This window comes from Odontomachus brunneus, unplaced genomic scaffold (genome assembly GCF_010583005.1).
Source record: "Odontomachus brunneus isolate Ranch 3 - 2012 unplaced genomic scaffold, Obru_v1 Obru_scaffold_046, whole genome shotgun sequence".
Taxonomy (NCBI): domain Eukaryota; kingdom Metazoa; phylum Arthropoda; class Insecta; order Hymenoptera; family Formicidae; genus Odontomachus; species Odontomachus brunneus.
The window spans coordinates 1,267,537-1,291,788 of NW_022639496.1; the positions used below are offsets into that span (position 1 = coordinate 1,267,537).

Consider the following 24,252-nt stretch of genomic DNA (forward strand, 5'->3'; position numbering starts at 1 on the left):
AAAAACGAAATTTTGTTTAATAAATAATAAATTTGTGAATGGCTTCCGTGATGCACCACTGAAAAAATATGACACTGAGCCTTATACATCCTCTTTAAATCCGAGATCTCTTTAAATCTAAAAATTAAAAATTAAAAATTTGCGACGGATCGAACCTCGAGAAAACTGACGATCGACTTTCCTGAAATCCTGACCACGTCGAGACATGGAAATGAAATCTCGAGCAGCACTTATTAGTTGGCAAAAATGCCAATTGCTGTTATAAATTCATAAAAACATTGACCCAATGTTTTGCGCTGCTCAGGACTGTACGGAACGAATATAAACTTTTAACATATTTCATTTCTCATAATCGATTGATTACCACATTATCGAGAATCATGTTGATCTTATGGAAATAGAGAATTTTATATTATTACCTGTGTATTTTTACGCAATTTTCCTCGTTTCCTAGAATTTCTCCAACGAATGAGAAAATCCCGTTGTATTTTTCGACTCTAAAATATGAAACATTCCGCGTAACAAAAGGAAAAACTAAACTGACGGTTTTATTTCTACTCACATTTATACTGAAAAACTCGAGGCGCGGGGAGAGTCATGGGATCGAGACGGAAATTACTGGGGAAAAGGTAAACAGAAAGAATCCTCCTCTCTCGTTCAATACAGTTGGTCGATTTTTATTTCATATACGTCTTCTGATATACACGTTTAATACACGAAATTATATTTGTCATTTGTACACTGCAGGTAAAAGATAGATTGCATATCATATATACCAGGATGTAACACATACGATATATATCTTCGTCCTGCCTAAAACCATCCCTTCGGATTTCCGTCCATCGTGAAGTGGACGAGTCGCCGACGACTCCCCGTTGATTCCCCGCGAAATGAAGGTTTTAGAAAAATCCGAAGCGCGATTATGCAATCGGTGACGTGGCTGGAGCTTCATTAAACAGTGCGAGCTTTATTGACTCTTCCCGACATGGCGGTTCTCAACTTCACTTAGAACTCTGACTCGATAACAATCGATAAAATTCTGAAATCCTTGAATCACACATATAACTATTTCCTCCTTTCTTCCCACACTCCTTTCGACCAATCGGCATCGGGATACTCCGATAGATATCTCAATAATCGCGTACAAAACGCGCGCGTACGCTTAGCTAACGATCATGAAAGGTCTGTTTTTTTTTTAGCTGAACTACCTGAACTGATGCAATAAGTTAGAGTGAAACAAAATATATTTGTCTCACTCTAATTTATTGCATCAGTTCAGATAGTTTAGTTAAAAAAACAGATCTGAAAACTTCACATATACATGCTGCTACGAAAGAAAGAGAGAGAGAAGCATCGTGAACCGCTCACTTCCGCGCGTGGATCCGCTAGATGGCAGCTACGAGTCGTTTCTGGACTCTTCTAGAAGAGAAACAGAGACAGAGATGTGGTTTCTCCCTCTTTCGAGCGCTATATCGCGACTACATAATAAGGTAAATGTCTCAATAAGTAAACTAATAAGAAAGCAGTTTTATATTTTTATTAACAAATAATTAGTAAAGTTAAAAACTTTAATTTCATTAATTAACAAAGAAAACTTTAATAAGAATTTAAATAAATAAATTTTAATAAGAATTTAAATAAATTAAATTTTTTAATTAATTAATATTTATATAAAACTTTGGTTTATCAGCGAGATCGAGAAACAATAGGAAAATAAAATATTTAATAAATATCAATAATAATTTTAATGAAATATATTAGACAAATTATTAGATATATTAGATAAATTATTATCGTATATCAAATAAAATAGATAATACCAGTTGCATCGGTAATTGAACTGAAAAATAAATTATGTCCTAATTACTGAAGAATATAGACTTAGTAATAAATAATCGATATCACAAATTGGCATAAAAAAGTATCTTTCAACAAAATTTCCAACACTTTCTTAGAAATATTAAACACAAATGTGTTTCTAATGTTCCAACCATTGGACCAGGGTTCAATTATTGGAACATTTACCTTACATAAGACATACACACATCGGGCGAGTTGCGAGTTGACATTTCATTCGTTCCCGAGCGCTCACAGACACCGAGGCGAGGTGCGACCACCGCGCGCTATAGCTCGTATAACGAGCGCATTGTATGCAAATCGAAGATTACGCTCCTTTACGCAAACATAGCGGCTAAACACGCGGGGCGCAACGTAACAGACGATTACGAAGTACGGCAAAGCAGCGTGTTGTAAGTTACACTCGAGTTACGACTGTTTGATCGCGTGTCGCGCTGCGCGAATTGGTATGCGTGTGTGTGCGCGCTGCACGCGACACGCCGACATCATGGCGTCGCGTGTGTGCACGCCATTAAAATTAGAGCCGTCGAGCTAGAGGCTCACCTACAGGGGTATCCTGAGATTCTATTATTATTCCTCTGGAACTATTCACATTAATATACAGCACGTGTGTGCGAATAACCATTGACACGTCTTTGTTATTATTATTATTTTCTTTTACGTTTAACGACAACTCTCCGCGCGCGCGCGCGCGCGCTACGAATTCAGCTCTCCGACCTCAAGAACCGTCGACTCGTTTCCGCGTTCCCCGGTCTCGACATCGCTTAGCAATGTTCGCGGTGACGTTTCGCTGAAGGATATCGACGCTTCGAGCTAGCTACGCCGTCTGATTCCGATTCACCGAGCCGAGTATATGAAATCGATCTTGAGCATAAGTTGCAACTTGTACCTGAAGAGTTACCATGAGTCGTGTACAAAATTTATACCGTGGTCGCGCCGTGTGTGTGAATGTTGCACGTGTATAACACTGACGATCTCGCGCGGAAATCGAAACGAGTCTCGCTTGGCTCGTTTGACGAAAAATTCCCGCGCCGTGTCTCCCACGCGGACGTACTCCTGAACGCTCGCGTTTCCCCGGACTCGAGACCGTGAGAAAAAGCTGTTCAGGTTGTCAGGCAGCTGGAATTGAAGCAGGAGCTTCGCTGCGACTGCTGACGCACGTAGTCTTGAACGTTGAATTTCGTCTCGTCGGGGTTGTCGCTTTTTCTGGCCTTCAGCTCCCTGAAAGCAGACCAATCTCCATCGGTTCGCCGATTTCGCGCTAATCGTGTCTAATTTCTATTTTCCTCCAAAGTACGATAACGTTTACATACAACCGTAATCCTTAGGCTCGCATTAATCATTATATTATTTGGAAAAACTTCCCACATAACACGCATATCTAAAAAACTTAAATAAGACGTCTTTAAGGCATTATTTTTATGCTGAAAAATGTTCACTTAACTCTGAATTGAAGTCTCTACATCAAGAGACGATCCACACAATGATGTCTTAAGGACATCTCTCTAAAAGAGGTCTTAAAATTTTTCAGACCTCACCACGCATATCTTAAAGACGCCTTATTTCAAATGTCTTTAAGATGTTACCCAAAAGACATTTTTTTTAATCTTATTTCTTTAAGTTATCAAAAGACGTCTTAAAGACATTTGAAAAAAAGATATCTTTAAGATATTTCAAAAAAAAATTTCGTCTTAAAGACGTCTTAAAGAGATCTTATTTCAGACCTCTTTATGACGCCTATTGAATAATATTTTCAAGTTTATGTATGACTGTTTACATTACCGATTATGAGATTAAGATAACGTCTTAAAAATGTCTTAAAATAATGTTTTTAAGACGTTTTAAATCAGCACATAAGACATCTTGATCCTTGTCCACAACCTTGCTTTAAGACGTAAGCCTTAAGAAATTGATCAACTACAGTCGATTATTCTTCTAAAAATCAACCATGGTTGATCAATTTCTTACGACTTATGTCTTAAAGCAAGGTTGTGGACAAGGGCTTAAAAACGTCATAAAGACGTCTGAAAAATTTTAAGACGTCTTTTAGAGAGATATCCTTAAGACATCATACTGCTGTATGGATCGTCTCTTGAGGTAAAAACTTCAATTCAAAGTTAAATGAAAAGTTTTCAGTTGTATCGCGCGATTACATATATAAATGCCACACACATCATAATTGAACTGAAAAAAGTTTGATCAAACTCAAAATAAAGGTCTGAATATCTCATATAACAAGGTTCAAATGACAACTATCACTACAGATCTGAAGATAGTAATGTCATGAAACGAGTTTTATGAGAATTTAATTAAACTTGCACTACACAGCGCATGTTCCAGTTTTCATGACTTTAATTTATATCGACAAATTCTCTAAGCAATTTGGAAACAATTCATCGAAAATGTCGAGGGAAGTTATTATTCGTGACGAATTTTCAACATAACATATCTTTCTAATTAAGATCCAAAGTAGAATTCTATTAAAGTAGTGTCCACTTGAGATTACTATAGGAAAACAGCTCTATATAGATGTTTGAAGATTAGTTTGCGAGAAGCATCACTGTTTCGATCGAAAAATTAACTTTAAATTACTCAGAAAACTTATGAATAAATAAAAGTCGCGAGAACTGGGACATCTTATATGCATAGTGAAATATTATCTAATTGCTTATACAATTAGAAAGAGCCTGATTATTTGAAAGCTAAGATATTTTCAATTAAACTTGACATGTTTCCTTTAACGTGCTATTTTTAATTCCTATTTTTAATATTTTCTAAATTACATATGTGATTTCGATGAAAAACTACATTAGAGACTAATGCCAGCTCAACATTGAGACATTATACATAAATTTCAGAATTATTGACTGATTTGTTTTCAAAATTCAGCGGTGAAAAGTTTATAATTTATAGTAATACTCGAAATATGAATATGTACATACATACATATTTAAATATTTATTTATCTTTTTTTATTATTTATATATTTCTATTAATAAACTGATGTATAAATAAAGCATTTATTAGACAAAAATAACAGCTTTCTGTATTTGTAATATTATGTATATATATTTATCTTAATTTAATGAAATAAATATACAAAAAAATAATTTTGTGTTTGATAAATAGTAAATTTATGAAATTTATGATCTGACGCTTTGGAGTATTTGCAGCATTAAACGGAACCTAACCTAACCAACATCGCGTAAATGATATAAGTTAGCGCCAGATCTGAAATAACCTCTCTCGTAATATAATTTCTGTATATATTTTTATATTTATTATTTATTTTAACATATAAAATCTATGCATTTCCAACCCAAATCAAATGAAACTGATTATTTACCAAATGCGATAACGAGTACATTTCTTTTCTTACTATTGTTATCAAATTAGCGTCTTACTTTTACTTTGTCATTTTCCAAACATTTGATAATTTCCAAAATAAAAACGATTAGATATTTACGAATTTGATCTCGCTAATATTGTTGAGAAATAATTTGTTTGATCATTTTAGACAACTTTATTAATTAAAGACTGATTAACTAGTGAGTAGCGCTCCAACCTCCTTAAAGAAGAAATTGTTCGTTTTTAGAATTAGAATTCTCAGATCGTACCGTGCAACGGCGAGGAACGCCAGCTCGACATTGAGGCCAGTCTTGGCAGACGTTTCCATGAACGGCACTTTGTACTCCTTCGCTAATCGTTCACCGTCTTCCCTCTTAACGATGCGCTCCGTCCCGCAGTCGGACTTGTTACCTGCGGTTTAGTCATTTCTTTTTTAAAGACTCGAAAATAAATCCTCCCACTGGAATATGTAGCTTGCTTTGCCGCCAATAGTATTTTCGATCTTCTTATGCGATTTCGTTTGCGAGCAATTAAGGTCAATTTTCAGAAACCGATAATCCGCGCACGGGACGTATGTACGAATCGGGGAATTGGATTCCGGATTATTAAAAGCTGAAACGAGAAGGAGGTCGCGGAAATACCTCCCATTATCCCTGTATGTCAAAAGCGTTCGTATCACAGGCGCAAGCTCTCGTTAGAGTCGATCTTAATTGCTTCCCAAATTGCGTCGGATGCAACCGTTATCAGCTGAAGCCGATTGTCTCTCTCGCGACTGACTGTTGGTTCTGAATGCCATCAGATCTTCTAGTTTGAAGTGGACTCGGGTAGCGAAATGTATATCGCGCGGGACAATCTAGGCGCATCTAATCAAATCCGGGTCATCCAGATAGCTTTCGCCGAGCTCTCTTATCTCCGCTGAACCATTACGGCCCTTATTTGCGGCGTTTGACTTTGCCAGGGATCGAAGTGGCCGCTGAACGCGGGCCCCAAGTGGGCAGGTCTATTGTATCGACACGGCGACCATAAATAAGCGCGACTCACCCAGCAGCATGATGACGACATCCTCGTTCGCGTGTTCCCGGATTTCGCTCAGCCAAGCCCTGATGTTGTCGTAGCTCGCCTTATTCGTCACGTCGTACAGCAGCAGAAGCGCTGGAACCAGTCGCAAGTAGCTTTTTTTTATCGACCACCTAATCGGCTTTGCGTCATCCGACAGAGTCGGTGGCTTTTTGCAGAACGTGGTGGACATGCAAAACGCCGGAAATAAAACGCCGAAATTCGAAAGTTGAAACGATATCCCGAACAGTCATAATCCTGAAATCCGATTCCGGGATAATATCCCGAAATCCAACTTTCCCGGAACATTGCAAAATCCCTTGGAAATGTGACCCTTGCAAACAGTATTATCCTCGAAAACAACACGAAGAGATTATGTACCGATATATAATCTCTCCCGAAATACTGGGGAATGTATAAAGTTCTAAAAAAGTCTAATATCTATTAACATTTCTAAGCGCGATTCCTTTTTGGGACTTCATGTCAGTATCAAATATTCGATGAGATTGTCTTTTGGTAAATTTTCTCCTTATGCATACTCGCTAATATTTTCGAAAAATTGTCATGAAATTTACATTTCAAGATTATTTTCGAGACGTTACTCAAGTATTGATCTTATAATTTGTCAAGATTTATTCATATCTCTAAAATATATTTTTTCGTAGACATGAAACTTTGACGCTCTAAATGATAATCGAGGCGCGTAAAGTGAATATCGTAATTTCTCTGGTAGAAATATATGCAGTCTGCCCAGTTATTGTATATTAATATTAATGCATTCTCATTAGTTGTAAAAGTACTACGAATTGGACAAAAATTTGAATTGGAGTTTCATTTATGGTTTCATTTAATGGTTGAAGCACTTTATAGTATATAACTGATCCTTCAATATGTCAATTGTCTCTTCCCAAAAGACAGTATCAATAATATTAATTAACTTTTATAACATGCGCATATTATAATGTCTATTGTGAATAAGTTGAAAACATATTTATTGATATTGTCAAAAAAGAGCTTAAAATTATGTGAACAATGAGCGAACATGTAGAAAAATGTAGAGCAAAAAAAACGGAAATTGGAGGAGATATGACATTTAAGACCTGTGATAGAAATGATAACCAAAATTATAAATAAAAATAAACAAAAGACAAACAAGGTATACGTCGATAATACAGAATTTCATTGTTATGAGACAAAGCACATCAGAATATTCTGACGGCAATGATATAAATGAAAATTCAGATTCAAACTCTGATAAAATAATATAGCTAAAGCTAGGAATGGATAAAAAGATGTATGCCATTTGATGATTATGAAAGATGCCATGTAAGAGGTGAGAAACATAAAAGAAAATGTATCGTATTACGTATCAAAGATTTCCTGAGCTATTACTGTGATTAAATCTAAGATTACTGTGATTAGTCGAAATTTTTCGACTAGAAAACATGCATATAAAATGAAATACTAGAATAAACATGCCTGTTTTGTGAGCATGCAAACTTGATTATTAGTCGATTTTTTGTCGGTTTTTTGTCCAATTTTTGTTCTGTTTTCGTTCAGTAAATGGATTCAGACTTTGCACATTTTTCGTGCGCAGTAATTGCAGGAAAATCGTTACATCTCGATTGGGATCTCAATAGGTAGTTTTACCTTCCAGTTACTAAACGTACTTTAACACATTGAATGCGTAAATTAAGTATGTATATGAAATATCGCTGTCACTCAGGGTTGGGTAGTAACTTTTAAAAAAGTTAAGTTAGAAGTTAAACAGTTAATAACTTTGAACTCAATTTAGTTAAGCTTAAATAAGTTAACTTTTAACTTAAACTTAGTTAATTTTTATGCATTAACTGTAACTTTTATTTTTTTCAGTTAATTTATTTCATCAATATTAAAATTGCGTAAAAATCATCAGCCACTTTAACAGACAGATATATCAGAGCAGTATTCATAACCAAATCTTATATTTATGATCGTCTCAAGCTTATTTTTAGATACTGAATGGATCGTTTCATTGGCTACAAAGCGTCTGAAAATGATCTAACTATGGCTGTGATCTGATTCACGCTTAGAGCACGCTTAGCACTATAAGCGTCATTCTATCTTTATTGTTCATTACATGCCAAAGAAAGATAGAATGAAGCTTCCAGCACTACAGTGCGTTGTTTACAATAGCAGTAAGAGAGTAGTAGTAAGAAATAAGTAGTAAGCAAATATACCAATCACAATCGATTATTCTTAAATCGTGAGAACGAAATGAATCGATCCTTGACCATAACTTTGCTTTAAGACATAAACCGTAAGAAATTGACCAACCATGGTCGATTTTTAGAAGAATAATCGACTGTAGTTAGTCAATTTCTTACGTCTTAAAGCAAGGTTGTGGACAAGGATTTAATTTGCTTACTGCTTATTTCTTACTACTACTCCTACTGTCATTGTAGACGACGCATAAAGGCCATTTTACAATTGCGTAAGCGTAGTCGTGAACGTAAGAATTAACCAATTAGAGTGTTTTATTTACTAATTGCTTTATTTTGATTGGTTGTCGTAATCATCTACAACCATTTACAACCACGCTTACGCAATTGTAGAATGGCCTTAAGACTCAATCTACAATAGATGTAGTATACTTTAAGCCCAAGAAATTGATCAATCACAATTGATTATTTTTCTATAAGTCGTGATAAGTTGAGTTCAAAGTTACTAACTGTTTAACTTCTAACTTAACTTTTTTAAAACTTACTATGTGATTAGTCTATGTGATTAGTCAATTTCTTACTGCTTAAAACTTACTATTGTAGATACCTATTGTAGATCGAGCCATAAAGCTAGTGACATATAGAAAAACTTAAGCAGTAAGACGTAAGCAGTAAGGATATTGACCAATCACAATCGACTATTCTCTTTACAGTCGAGAAATAATTAACTGCGATTGGTCAATTTGCTTAATATACTTTCATTATTTCACATAAATTTAAGCTAAATTTAAAGACTAATTATGAAATAAAAAGAAACAGTGATAGAAATAGTGAAATCGAAACTATACATGTATAGTTTTAGATAGCTAAAAGTTTTCCGCAAGTAACTTTTTATTAACTTTAAACTGAGTTAGTATTTTATTTGAGTAACTTTTAACATAAACTCAATTATTTTATAGCGAACTGACTTTTAACTTAACTCAGTTAAAAACCAAAAGTAACTTACCCAACCTTACACTGAGAGAAAAGACTGGTAATTATAACAAACTGCATTTAGTTATAGAAATTCGTTGAATCCTTAGTATCTAATACTAAATATTATAATAATTACCAAATATTTAATAGATCGGGAGTATGACGTAACTGCATTCACAGTAACATTAATTAAATAATTTAGTAACAGTTACTTAATGTTAAATATTTAATATGAAATATATTACAGTTATGAACAGATATTTGATAATTGTTATGAAATTGTTATATCCCATGTAATAAAAGATTCAGTAGGTACGAGTTCTATTTTGTTACTAGTATAAGTATGTTTTGTTGCAGCACAACGAAAAATTCATTCATTTGCAGCTATTACGTCGTTTCAATATCTATTATTACAGATGGTTGGTTGAACCTACCAAAAATTGTGTAACTATTACAAAATCGCTTATTTTGCTCAACTATTCAATAAGTTTTATTTACCAAATATATTCTGCAAGCAAATAAATTTTACTTCTGTCAAATAAATAATTTATTTTACAGAACTAAACTAATTAATAAGTATTGCCATAGCTTTGGCCCGCTATATTTACGTCTACCATTTAGTAATAGTAACCAAATTTTAGTAATATTTACTAAATCCATCTCTCAGTGTGCTGTCACCCATATATGGGTGACGTGGCGGTCAACGTGTTAACTCAACTGTTCACAGTAACTGCTCGAGGACTGCATTAAATTTCTACCAGGGATGATTAAGAGATGAAGTGTCTATATTGACTGAATTCAATATTCAATCGTGCGTGTCAATAGACCTCGCGCTCATAGAATCGATCCGAACACTTCGATTGCGGCGCGAATAGTCGCCACTTAGTCTCCCAGAAATGGATGACACGGCTAATTATCGTCGGGTATTTCACTCGTCTCGAGTGATTGCTCCCGAAGTTGGTGCGGTGCGAGGCTATTGTCACAACAACTTCAGAGCTCACACAGATGGGTTCCGTCGCCAAACAATGAAGTCTCCCTTAGGCGACCTCTTCGTATTCCTTCTCCTTCTCCGTCTGTCTAAGCGAATCGGGTTTGGCACCTGGCCAAAACTGGTGGAGCAACAAAATCGGGAGCGCGGCGGCCGGAGTTCGGGCCGAAGTTACAAATGGTTCATGCATTGTAAAGTGCGAGTGCGATGAGCGATGCGGAACAGTGGCGTTACAAATTAATCATTCCGAATCCGAAGATGGATGGTTCGTCTCAAGGATGAACAATCGAATCTAGGTGAGTAGTTAAGATTCTCTCTTTGGACACGCACAGTGGGATAGGAATCCCGAAAAATGGAAAGAAATAAAATTTTCAACAATTTCTGGATTTAAATAAATACAAGCCTATTTGGTACTACTAAAGAAATTTCAGCGCTAAGGGCTAAGGGTCATTTCCAGTGGCGCATCAAGGAGGCATCTCATAAATATATTATTTATCGATAAAAATTTCGTTTTTATACACATATGTTTCATTAATTAAATAATAAATCTTAATTTGAGACAAAATCGAGGTAAATATGTATAGAAATAAGATATATAGTAACGTTTAAGTTGTTGCAGCTATCATAAATGCGAATATACGCAGGCGATCTCTTCTGTATATAAAAGTATGAAGTATCAAGTATAAAATAGAGTAAGTCCGATTTACGAGTCACGACGATTACATTTTCAAAAATCGATGTGTGGCGAAAAAGGGCATCGACATTTTCGTACAAGCGAACTAGGTTTTGCAGCGTTGTTACATAATAATAAAATTATTTATTTATAATTTATTATATATTGTTAGAAAGAGGAAGAGTCATAGAATTTATTTGTATACTAGCGATTATTATTTGTGTCTATTTCGTGGCTTGTTTTACTCGATGAAAGTATAATTCATATCATTCGAACACGACATTCGATGGCATTTATGCATTTGCTGCTTTAATATATGTCATAGAAGAAACATATTTTACATTATGTCCGTTCAACATTAATACCACTAAGGCTTGTATTTATTTAAATCCAAAAATTGTTAGAAAATTGATTTCTTTCCATTTTTCGGAATTTCTGTCCTACTTCGCTGTCGCGCTTCGGAAACTTTTTTCTTATGTACACGAGAAAACCTCAGATTCCCAGTTCCCAGTACTAAAACCAATCTAGGACAGGGGACTTATAAAAGAAACGTAAAGCTATTTAAATTTCACAAAAGCGCCGGGACACCGACAGCTCCCCGAGCTTCCCGGCAAGCTTCTCGCTATTTAATAATCTAAAAGATTTCGCGGAATGACGTATGAGATGAAAGTAGATAAAAATCTTATTCCTTCTCGTGTTTTACATGAATCTTAGCAACATTTTAATTAACGAGATATTTCAAATTGACTCTGAATAAGAGTTACTTCAGAAAGAATTTTTAAGAAGAAAAATTTGTCAAAGAATATCGACTGTAAAATCAAAATCCATCAGTTCGCGGAAATACTCAGGCGCCCCGTGTCGTAATGTGTCGGCAACAACCGAGCTAAATCATGTTAAAGTTCGCGTCTCGCAATTTCCATGGCGGGAATTCTGTCGATTAAATCAAGCGCGCATTAAACGCTCGAGAGCACGTCGTATCTCGCCCCGAGGTATATATCTCATCATTTTCCGCGCGTGTTAAAACGCAAAACCAGTAAAGCGTTTCTTATGCACGGCTTCAACGTGGTGACGGCGTTTATAGCGCGAGAGAGAGCAAATAGTTACGAGCTGCCGCTTATAAGACACGCAGAAAATCCACACCAATGATCTCAGGTTTATCGCCCGCCTAGCAAAGCTACCGGCTAAACGCGTTTCTATCACACGCGACCGTATGGCGGCTTCTTATTGCCATTTTCGTCATGTACAGAGTGTCTCACAATTAACAGCACATTCGTTGTATGCGGGCAGACTTCATCAAACTGAAAAAAAAATTTCTCTACATACATAAATCGCGATGGTATTGTCGTCCAATGTGAACAACGCATACTATCTTTTTCACCTGACTTGAAAGAGCCAGGAGAAAAATCTTGGGAGAAATCTTATCTTATATTTTGCGAACAACCACATGGAATTTTGAGTTACTAATTAAAGAAGATTAGCATAATCATGCGCGATACGATGGAAGAACCGTGATGATGACATTTGCCGTCGTGTGCTTGTATTAAACTGAACAAAAACTCCTCCGCAATTTTGCAAATGATCGTGTAACTTTTCAGTTATTAATTAAAGAAAATTGAAAAATGTATTCGCACGATTGATGTATCGTGCATCAGTCTTCTTTAATTCATTTTCAGTTTGATGAGCTTCCTCTTTCTCTTTCTCCCTTTTTCTCTCTCTCTTCATTGAGTGTGTCATTAGTTGTCAAACATCCTGTATATCGTTGAACCAATCGTGGAAAATTTCATAATACGCAAACCATCGAATGATAAAGCGTACCCATTTTCATATGCAAAAATGTATTTATCCTTAACTACTTATTATAATTTATTTAATTATCTTTATTTAATATAAATTTATTTAATTTTATTGCGCATACATATTTATACGCATTAAAACGCCTCTGTCCCTTTTAATCCGCATTAATTCTGATTGCGATCCGGCTCCGGGTAAACTAGATCCTCGGGCAAACGAGGAAAAAGGGGAATAATAATGCGAAAGGATTTACCGTGAGCGTCTCGGTAGTAAGCGTGCGTCACACTCCGAAATCTCTCCTGGCCTGCTGTGTCCCATATCTGTAGCTTGATCGGCGTTTCGTCGACGGTGACTACCTTGTTCTGCAAGGATATGAAAGGTTTTCTGAATTCTTCGTAATTACACGTCGGAAAAATACATAAATCGCGATGGTAATGTCGTCCAATGTGAGCAACGCATATTACTTTTTTCACCTGACTTGAAAGAACCAGGAAAAATAATCTTGGGAGAAATCTTACATTACTTCGAGATATCATGCTCTTCATTCAATTACAGTACGATGGACGCACGTCTCGTCGACGGTAACTACTTTGTTCTGCAAGGATATGAAAGGTTTTCTGAATTCTTCGTAATTACACGTCGGAAAAATACATAAATCGCGATGGTAATGTCGTCCAATGTGAGCAACGCATATTACTTTTTTCACCTGACTTGAAAGAACCAGGAAAAATAATCTTGGGAGAAATCTTATATTACTTCGAGATATCACGCTCTTCGTTCGATTACAGTACGATGGATGCATGTACGGTGATATAACGTCTCTCACCCTGAAGTCAATGCCGACGGTCGTTATGTAGTTGCCCGCCAGGAAGCGACCGTCGCGGAAACGTGTCAGGAGACAGGTTTTCCCAACGCCACTATCTCCGAGCAGCATCACCTGCATCGGGGACGAGGACTTTCAGATATAATCGTCACAGTCGACTCCTCCTAATCCACTCATTCATTCGCGAAGTAAACACTGAATGTAATCCTCGATTCCGATCAACTTAATATCTCTTATCAAAAGTTTTGGAAATAAAAGAAAAGAATCCCGGACTAGACTATAAAACCATAAAACTATAACGGACTAGACTATAAAACTAGAAATTGATCCTAGTCCTGATCTCAGCCAGTTTATCTAGTTTGTATAAAGTGACGTTAACGAATTCCCTAATTAGTAATAAAATCCTAATTATTAATAATCCTTATTAGTGAGGTACTGACTGCCACGCAATGTTGCATGACTTATCAGAACTCCACAACATCACCTTATACAAACCAAATAACTAATTAAGATTAATCTGATCAGAACCATGAGATAATTTCTAGTAGGGATAAAAGCGAATAGAAGAGCAAGACAATTGCGTTAACTAGTCACCCCGTTTGCTGCTGGTTTACGACAAAATAATAGGCGCGTGAAAGGAACGTCTTGCGACTTTCGATCGATTCAAGCGTGAAAGCCATTACCCGAACAAGATCAACGAAAAATGACGGACTTCCACGGAGAATCCTTTCCATGCTTTCCCGCGAGAACCGAAACAAGACACGAGGAGTTAGATTCGATCTGCAGTAGGTGTATAGTAAACTTTCTTTTTTTTTTACTTTTTTGTTCTAACCTCTAAACAGTAACTTAATTTCTGGCAGAAGGCATTTTCCGTGCTACTAGACGTCGTAATTTCTAAACTTCAAGCGTTATTATTACGACTTCTGGTAGCACGGGAAACGCCTTTTGCCAGAAATTAAGTTACAATTTAGAGCAAAGAGCTAAGGGCTTTGCCACACGAATTGCCGCAAACGTAATCTTAAGCTGAAGAAATGATGAGGATATTGCTTTGGAAATGTTCTATCCATAAGGAGATAGAAGAGGCCTTGTAATTAGGATTCAGGTCAAGTAATTAGGTTTTCAAGTAGTCTATCGAGAATCCTCAGATAGACTTTCACGATTCTCATGGCGTGAGACAATCGATGATGGAAACTCTACAATCATTTTTAATTATATTTATGAAGCAAAAATATTACTATTATAATTACATTTATGCTGCATTGAATTAATCATTTATGAAACAAATATACTGCATTGAATTAATAATTAAATTTACATCATACAATAATGTAAATTTCTTTTTGTTATATTGATTAACAAATTGTTATATTGTAGTACTTATATTGTAGATTTCCGCAATACATTTTACACGATATATTTTTTTAGAAAATCGACTTTATAAATCGACTAGTAAAGTTGCTGCCAAATTTAAGTACATCTATTTATTTATGTGTGGAGATAAAATTACTTTACTTTTGCTTACTGTTAAATTTACCATCAGTTATATCTTCTTCTATACGGAAAAAATACCGTTGAATCAATAAAATTCGGCATTAGCAACGTTGTAGTTGGAATGAGCCTTCTTCATTCAATAGCAATATCATCAAAACTAGTATTCGAGTTCTTAAAGCAGATATATATTATTTGACTATTCATGATTCAGCTGATTAATTCATCAATTTAAGTTTACGGCTTACGTTTACGGTTATGGCAAAACGTCTTACGGTCTTTGTGCGCGAAAGACTTGCTACGCAGACCAAAAAAAAAATACTTGAAAATTCATTTGTGGGACATAAAGTCTACTTCTGCGAAATAAAGTTCATTTCTTGGAATATGTAAAATTCGCATCTCACAAATAAATATTCAGGTATGCGTTTTCAGTCCATCACTCATTAGTCCCGATCTACAATAGGTGTAGTAAGCTTTAAGCTTTAAGTTTACGGCTTGCGTTTACAGTTATGGCAAAATTTGTGCGTGAAAGACTTGCTACGCAGAATAAAAAAAAATACTTGAAAATTCATTTGTGGGACATAAAGTCTACTTCTGCGAAATAAAGTTCATTTCTTGGAATATGTAAAATTCGCATCTCACAAATAAATATTCAGGTATGCGTTTTCAGTCCATCACTCATTAGTCCCGATCTACAACAGGTGTAGAAAACTTTAAGCTTTAAGAAGTTGACCAATCACAGTCGAATTATAGAAGAATAATCAATCGTGATTGGGTAATTTCTTACGGCTTAAAGTTTACCACACCTATTGTAGATCGGGACTTATAGATTAGGCTTTAGCGTTCGCGTGTATCAGGGGGCAAGGCGGCAGACCTTGAAGAGGAGGTCCGCTTGGTCGGGTGGGGTGTGCTGGCCGGCGGAGTCGACGCTGCTGTCGCGCGAGGACTGCCGCTTGGTCGGGCCCACGATGTCCTGGGGCCTGGCAGAGGCTGACGAGCTGGTAGACGCGATGGTGGGGGTCGGCTGGGCCGGGCCCCGCGAGCCCGCCGCGGGCCAATCGGCGCCAGCCGAGCTGCCGCCGCGCGGCCCGTGTCTGCTGCGCCTCGACGCGCTGCGGCGTATCGTTTCCTCCACGACGCTCATGGGCCCCTGCTACCGGGAGCACCAATTTGCTCTTCTTCTTCTCGGCCACTCCTCGTCGTCCCGTCGCGCTCGGCGTCGTCGCGCCTCGTGCCCGTGCTCGTGCACGTCGTCGTCCTCGCCGTGGCCGTCGCCGTCGTCGTCCTACTCCCTCTGCTTCTCCTTAGGACGACGACGAACACACCGAGGTCACTAAACCTCTCCCTTTCCCGCGCCAGAGAGTGCTCCGCGTTTCGTAGTCGTTTCGTACGTGCGTGCGTGCTTGCTTGCGTGCTTGCTTGCTCGCTTGCTCGCTCGAGCCCGCTTCCTTCCTTCTCTCGCGTTTCTCCTTCTGCCTCGCTTCTGTCCGCTCTCCCTTCTCGAGTGGCGACCGCGTCGCCTCCTCGTATCGTGGCTGAGGGACCGCCGTGCAGAACGACGACAGAGCCGACCGAGTGAAAGTTCGGCCCGCTGTTCGAAGTCGCGCGGGTCGAATTTTTCGGAAGTCTGTCTCCTGCTCGAAGACACACGACGAGCGCGTAAGGACACCTCGCGGAGAACCGTACGACGGGACGGGTGGTTACGAAATGCACTCACCTATGGATCAATGCACGAATGTTCTGAATAATTCGCTGCGGCCTGTTGTCGAACGGTATAATCCGTGAGACAGTATTCTCTCGCTGCTAAAATTACATACAGAAAAATATCATTCTGCTACGAAGAAAAGCGATCACTCGGTTTTCTTACTTTTCTTCTTTTAAGTCATCTTCGACAAAGAATATTTTCTTCATTACACAGTTTTGAAGTTGGGAATTAAGATGGGAGAAATGTGTGCAATTTGCGTAGACATTAGTCCAGTTATTGTTTAAAATTAATGCATTCCCACTAATTGTAAAAATACTGCGTAGGAACTGAACACGGACTTGATAGAGTTTCATTCGGCGGCTGGAGCAGTTTACTGTACAATATGTGGGCTAATTCTTTCCAAGATGTAATATTATTAATTCACACAGAGGAAACAGTATGGTTGGTCCAATCAGATTTATGTGTAGACCAAACATACTATTTTTTGCAGTTTTACAATTTGTGTGTGTATCATCCCACACAGCAGAAATGTCCTAAATATATCATAAGGATATCTTGAAGATATCACATATCCCAAATATATCTTTAGGATATCCCTATGATATATTTTGGACACCTCTGCTGTGTGGGATAATGTCTGCCGTGAATAAATTTAAAACATATTTATTTAGATTGTTAAAAAGGAGCTTAAAATTGCGTAAACAATGAGTGAACGTGTAGAAAAACAATAAAAAAGAAAATTAGAGGATTTAATAATAAGGCATTTGACAAAATTAAGTTTAATGACCAAGGTAGATGATAACCAAGGCTAGAAAGAGTGAGTAAGACAAATGGAATATATGTTCATGATACAGAATTTCACTGCAATGAGAAGAAACACATCAATCTATCCTGATGACAATAATAAGACTGATGACAATGATAAGACAGATGAAAAACTCAGAACCTAATAAAATAATGTAACTTCAAGAATGGATAAAAGAACATATATCTCATTTGATGATTATGAAAAATATCACGTAAAGAGTAAGAAATATGAAAATATATATTACATACTAAAGATATCCTGCGCTATGACTTATTAGTATTAAAATTATTCAATTAAATAGTATATAAGAATCGAAATAATATTGAGTTCATTTTTATGAGCAGCAGATTTAATTAGTAATAAATTAAATAGCTTTTTATCCATTCTGTTCTGTTCTCGTTCTTAGGTGTTATTCTGGTTTCGTAAGGGGGTTCAGATTTTACGCATCTTTTGCGTAAAATGATTGCAGGAAGAGCGCTATCTTGATTGGGGTTACAAGTAGTTTCATTTTAAACTGTCCAGTAACTGCTCGAAAAGTATATTAAAATTCTATATTCATATATTAAAATTTTATACTCATAATTCTATATTCATAAATTTTGAAAAGCTCATTATTATGTATGTTATTATTATTTATGTATGTCAAAGAATTAATTTTCTTTGCAAGAATATGATGGAACTTCAAACTAAAAAAGTTGATCCAACTTCATATAGTGAGCAAACCGAATTTTTGTTTTAACTTAATATTCTCGATTGAAATGCTGAACTTACTAGAGAAGCCAGAATGTATTTTAAATAAATTTGATACTTACGATGACTTATAATGGATTTGATATAAACATTTGAAACAAGTAACATTAATTTCACTGTATTTGTATGTATTTATCTGTGTGTAGAAGCGCTGCGTCGCGTGTTTGTGATCATCACACAAAAAATGTCTTGCTGGTCCGAATACTAACTCTAAATGTTTAAATATTTAACATAAAGGACAAGTAGAGTTCAAGCACAGTTTTAGTTTTATTAGTTCTAAATGTTTAAACAGTTAAAATCTACCACTGTTTTTGTGTCCTCTAGAAAATTGTCTGTGTAAAATTTACACAGCAGCAGCATTTTAGCAATATCTGCAAGTAAATTTATATGAGTGTGTGGATTATACATTCGTTTGTCACTCGTCGTAAGTTTTTTTCGTCTACCACAATCAGTTTTGATAAAAGCGTGACCGGTTTTAGTCTGGATGGGCGCCACAGAGAGATTCTCTTGCTAAATTTCACAGATGGTTCAGATAGAAATTCTGTCTCTGTCATGGATTGAATACAAAAATACGCAAGTGTTTGCTAGTCATTTGTCCATCTTAACTAATTTCTCTAGATTTATCTAGAATTTATTTAGAATTATCTAGAATTTATCTAGATAATTGTCGCTGCAAGACTATTTTGGTGGAGTAATCCAATTACACGCGAGATGACGTTTATGTCGGCTGGTTTTTCGATCAATCTTTGATCATGTTTCATACGCTTTGCCCGCGAGCTTCGGGGATGCGCGAATCGGACGTGTAAATAATATCATCCCCTGTCATCGCGCCGGAACGTGGGTTATCTCTTTGCGAGGGTTAACGTGGAATAACATCGAGCGGCTCGTTAATCGGGTCGGGACGTTTTTGCGCGCTGGATGCGCTTTATTAAAGGTCGGATCTCGATTTTGCAAATATTAAATGGAAGCCGGGTGTGGGCGAGCGAAAACGGAAAAAAAAATTCCCTTTGATCGGCGACGCGCGAATCGACGATGTCGATTCCCCCTCGCCGTTGTAATATCCTGACGTTTGACGAGGATAATTCGCGCCGCGTCGGGATTGTCGCAAAAGCCGAGCGGACGTCAATTTGTATCGCGAACGAGCCGGCCCCACGTTGATCAATCGCGAGAGTGCGTCACGACACAGTTGTTACGTAAAACATTCGCGAGAGAGCGGCTTTAATGAATTCGCGAAATACGCCGCGCCGGTACGGCTCGCTCGCATTGGAACGCTCGCTGCGTTCACCTGCAACGAACTTCCTAGGAGATTGGAATCGATCGTGAACGCACTACGTGCAACACACGTTACTCGAATGAGCGCTCGCAGAAACGTCTGATAAGCGTGTCCGCGCATGTTATGCGCCTCCTGGGAATCAGTTCCCAGGATGGATTCTTTCGCCGTGAAAACAGATCGCGAAATAATTCGCGCTGAGACGCAATGCTCCAAGAGTTGTAGCTGTGGTTTGTGTGTTCGGATTATATTGAAGGTTTTTTTTAATTACATCATTTTATATGTTGAATTATTTAATGTAACATTATTTAGCTTAATATAATATTATTTAATGTGATATCAATTTAATATGATATCATTTAATATATTGAAAATTTCTTTTTAGTTATATCATTTAATTAAATGAATAAATAATTTAGTTTAATTATTTGCGTAAGAGAATCAAAAGGCAAATGAGGGTAAGAACGTTGTTGTGTAGCGAAGTAATAAATCAAAAAATCAATGTTACATCGACGTGTGCACTGACAAAAATGTTTTGCTGATCCTGAATTTTAAATGTCACAGTTAAAATTTATCACTGTTTTTTATATCTGCTAGGAAATTATCTATGCTACGTAAAATTTACAGAAGCAGCGATGTTTGCGAGTAAATTTAGGTGAGTGGAGAATTATATATTCGTTTATTTCTTCGCTAATCTTCTTTGTCTATTTTTCTTCTTTGTAATCTTCAATTTTTATAAGTAAACTGGTTTAATCTTCAACTTTTATAAGTAGACTGGTTTTAATCTGAATGGACGTTACATAGAGAGATTTTTTACAAAATTTCATAAATAATTTAAATAGAAATTCTGTCTCTGTCATCTGTATTAAATATAAAACATAAATAAAATTAAATATAAAATATATGCGATTAAATATAAAACATATACCATTTTGCAGTGTTTGCTAGTTATTTACCGATCTCAGCCAATTTCTCATATTTAGATAACTTTTGTTAAAACTGCAAGACTATTTTTCTTAGTGTATATTCTAACTCATGTTCTAATGAGATCGTTCTATGACAGTACGAGCTCTAAAAATGACGCGCAAGATGACTTTAAGATGTCTTTTAGTTATGTTTATGACACTTCTAAAAGATATATCATAAAGATGACTAAAAGGCATCTTAAAGTCATCTTATGCGTCGTTTTTAGAGCTCATGTTGTCTGGGTTTTCTGTTATTTTTCACACAATAAATACACGAACGAAACGCATGGCCAAGTTGACCAAGTCTCCTCCACACATCGATCTTCTCTACATTGACGTTGACTTGTGGATTTATCACTTTTTTACAACATTCCTGCATTTATTTTACTTCACCTATTTGCATTTTACTTTATTTTACCTTTCCTTCATTAATTTTGATCGTTTATCGTATGAACTTTACTCAATTATTTCACTCAATTATTTGTGATGACATACCTACGCAATTTTTAATCACTTAGTGTTTCGAGTATTACGTACAACATATATCAGAGTTGTCAGAAACGAGATAACTGCAAAAGGTCGAAACTGTTAGCAAGAGCTTGGCGAGATCGATGCTCTTCGTCGCGCTATGGCGAAATTACAACGAGGTAATTACAAGTTCGTCGCGCATAATAGCGCCATCGCTCGCCGCGATAACGAGCTGCCACGCGCGGAAAATCGAAGGCAGGAGACGCTTTTGCCCCACGCTATTTTGGAAAACCTCAAGGAGACCTGTTAATAGGCACATTCGCTGTGCGCGCATTCCGCATAGCCTATGAAACATCCACACACTTACGTTCTCGTAAATAATTATTAGATAAAAAAAGAGAACCCAGCTCCTATAATCTCTTGATATATTAATGAATATATTAATGAAGGTCACTCTTCTGAATACTCTTCAACAGGTTTAACCGTCGCTCGTCGTTTGTTATTAACAAAAAAGTTTTATAAGTTGAACATTATTTTTATACACAGTGTATATTGAAATATGGTAAACAGTACATATATATGCGCGAGGGAAGGTCTCTCCCCAAAAAGAATCTAACTTAACTCAATCTATACATTTTTGGTAAAAATATCGAGTAGGGGATCCACTTTCTGTGACCTTGATTTTGACATATGTTATCAAGGCTATGTTTCTGAGTAACATTCAAAAGATTTTAGACGTTGCTCATTGTTGTAAAAAGTTATTAACAAAAGAAGTTTTATAAAGGGAGTTTTTATTAATTTTTACATGCAATGTACATTGAAATATGGTAAATAATGCATATATATGAGACGGAATCTTTTTCCCTGCATCCCCTCCTCAAAAAAAATTAACCTATTTACATTTTTATATACAGTCTCTCAATGAAAAAAAAAAGAAAAAAAGTAGTAGGTTCTAACCAAATACACATGAACTCTTCCAAACGAATTTTTCAACCCTTGGGAAAGAAACTGAAAAAATTCGCAGAAAAATGGAAAAAACCGGTTATCTCCGTGCCTTCGAAACTATACGTCAATAAATTATCCCAAGAAATCTTCTTTCCACGGAGTGGAATTCTTTCCCTCCAAGATACGGAAGCAATCGAGCGTCCGGAGACTATCGCGCTATTCCCGCGCTTTTATCATTTCGCGCACAATACATCGTATCCGTTAATGGCGCTGGTGCTTTTTTTCATCTGCATATCCGCGGCAATAAAATCGCGCGAGAACGCGCTTTCTCATATTGCGTCGCTTCGGGAACGACCGCCACCGACCTGCCGGCCGACGAGAGCTCGCGAAGAAGCAAAAACTTTCATTTTGCCGTTGCCGTAGCGAGTGAGAAAACGTATATCTGCTGGGAATAAAGCGCACTTTACGCGAATCCAGCCGGTTCGTTACGGCCGCGCGTTGCCAGACGCAACACGTAATCGCGGCAGGTTATTATCGGCGGTTATTATCGGCGACTCGCCTTCGCATGACAATTCCGCGTCGCGTCCCTCCAGCACGGAAGCCTCGCTGTTTTCCGCATTTCCCCGACCCGATCGACGCTTATCGAGAATTTGGCTTCGGAACGCCGAAACAGCTCGATCATTTCCGGCGACATAACGACAGCAGTTCGCTCGACACGTGTCGATGGGCGCGCGACAGCAATCGCGATAAAAAAAAAAACCCGTTCGACAATTCGACCGCGCGTGCTATTTGCGGCGTGTGTTGCGAGCAAAGCTGGGAAGGAGATTGTCCAAAAAAGGGGGCGATTTTTTGCTCGCAAATTGAGTGAAACAGATATCAAATGAAATTATATATCGAGAGAAGTTGAATATACTAAACTCATGGCAATCTGAAGCTCTTGTCCTGAGAAGCTTCTGTTTAACAAGGAAACTCACACAAGTGTCCACTTTCGATTTTTACGAACTTGGAATATGTTGTACTTTAGATAAAAATAACACATACATATTTTATTATATGTGGCCTTTCGCGAGTTTAGGTGGTGAATACCCCTTTGAAGAAAATTGATTTTTTTTCATTCGAAGAGAATATAATGAAAACTATAAGAGGTAGAAAAAAATATTTTGAATAAAAGTTGAATGGTTTGAAGAGTACTTTACAGAAATTATTTGAAAAAAAATTTTTTTGTTTACCACTTTTACCACTTTTTGAACCGGTTTTCTTCAAAGGGGTATTTCACCCCCTAAACTTGCGAAAGGACACATCCTATCAGAAAAAGTGCGTGTTAACTAAATCTCGAATGTATCAAAGTAGGTGAAGCCTCTTTCCCACGACACTAATTGGCCGTCTCGACCGTCTCGATTGTCTCGATTCCGTCGCAGTTGAATTCGTGCCACTTGCAGCTGTCAGCCGCGGTGACAGATCAGGTTGTGTTGTTCGCGTCATATGAATTTGATATTTATTGTAATCCCAGCAAACACAATGTTACCTGTATATGTATATAAAATATGTAAATATGTAAATAATAAATAAATTTATATGTTAAATGTTTTCCAGCTTCTAATGGTTTTTTTTACTGGAAACATCATAAATTTCCGTTGCTTACAGTTTTCGAAAATTTTGTTTGCAATAAGAAAAAGTTAAGGACAAACAGTAAGAGCTAGCACAAACATATATCAAATAGTCAATTTAGAAAAAAGGGAAAGTTCTTTTATTCACTGTCATCGTTTATTTACTGTTTAAGGTTTACCACTTTTGCAGGTCATAAAACTATTCACACAAGAACAATGTTATCTTTTTCAAGATTGAGTTTTTGTCGAAGATATAATACATTCTAATCTCAAAGAATTCAAAGTATTCTGTATTCAGACGGAGAGAACATTTATGTTTGAGAAAAAAGAAATTCTTCTCAAGCAGTAAATCCCACAATGGCAGTAAATAAAAAAACTCTCCCTTTTTTCTAAATTGACTATTTGAAATATGTTACATGTAACATACATGTTAGTTATAATTTCTTACTCAACAAACAATATAACTGTTATATAATATACGTGTTATATAACAGTTACATTGTTGAATAGGAAATTACAACTAACATGTATGTT

General features: G+C 36.7%; 1 protein-coding gene across 20 annotated transcripts in view; it reads right to left on the minus strand.

The window, feature by feature from the left end:
- Positions 1–656: 656 nt before the first annotated feature.
- The window catches only part of LOC116844753 (ras-related protein Rab-37-like), a 556,153-nt gene continuing 532,557 nt past the window's right edge, over positions 657–24,252 (minus strand). For 7 of the 20 annotated variants that reach the window (XM_032816756.1, XM_032816755.1, XM_032816751.1 and 4 more), the window contains 6 exons: positions 16,075–17,003; positions 13,716–13,826; positions 13,143–13,251; positions 6,247–6,357; positions 5,475–5,616; positions 657–3,078 (listed from right to left, as the gene is read on the minus strand). In XM_032816756.1, coding sequence (XP_032672647.1) covers positions 2,961–3,078; positions 5,475–5,616; positions 6,247–6,357; positions 13,143–13,251; positions 13,716–13,826; positions 16,075–16,344 — 861 coding nt within the window. In that variant the 5' untranslated portion in view covers positions 16,345–17,003 and the 3' untranslated portion in view covers positions 657–2,960. Of the gene's footprint in view, positions 3,079–5,474; positions 5,617–6,246; positions 6,358–13,142; positions 13,252–13,715; positions 13,827–16,074; positions 23,294–24,252 lie in introns of those variants that run through there. The other 13 variants (XM_032816744.1, XM_032816746.1, XM_032816742.1 and 10 more) reach the window with 6 other exon arrangements.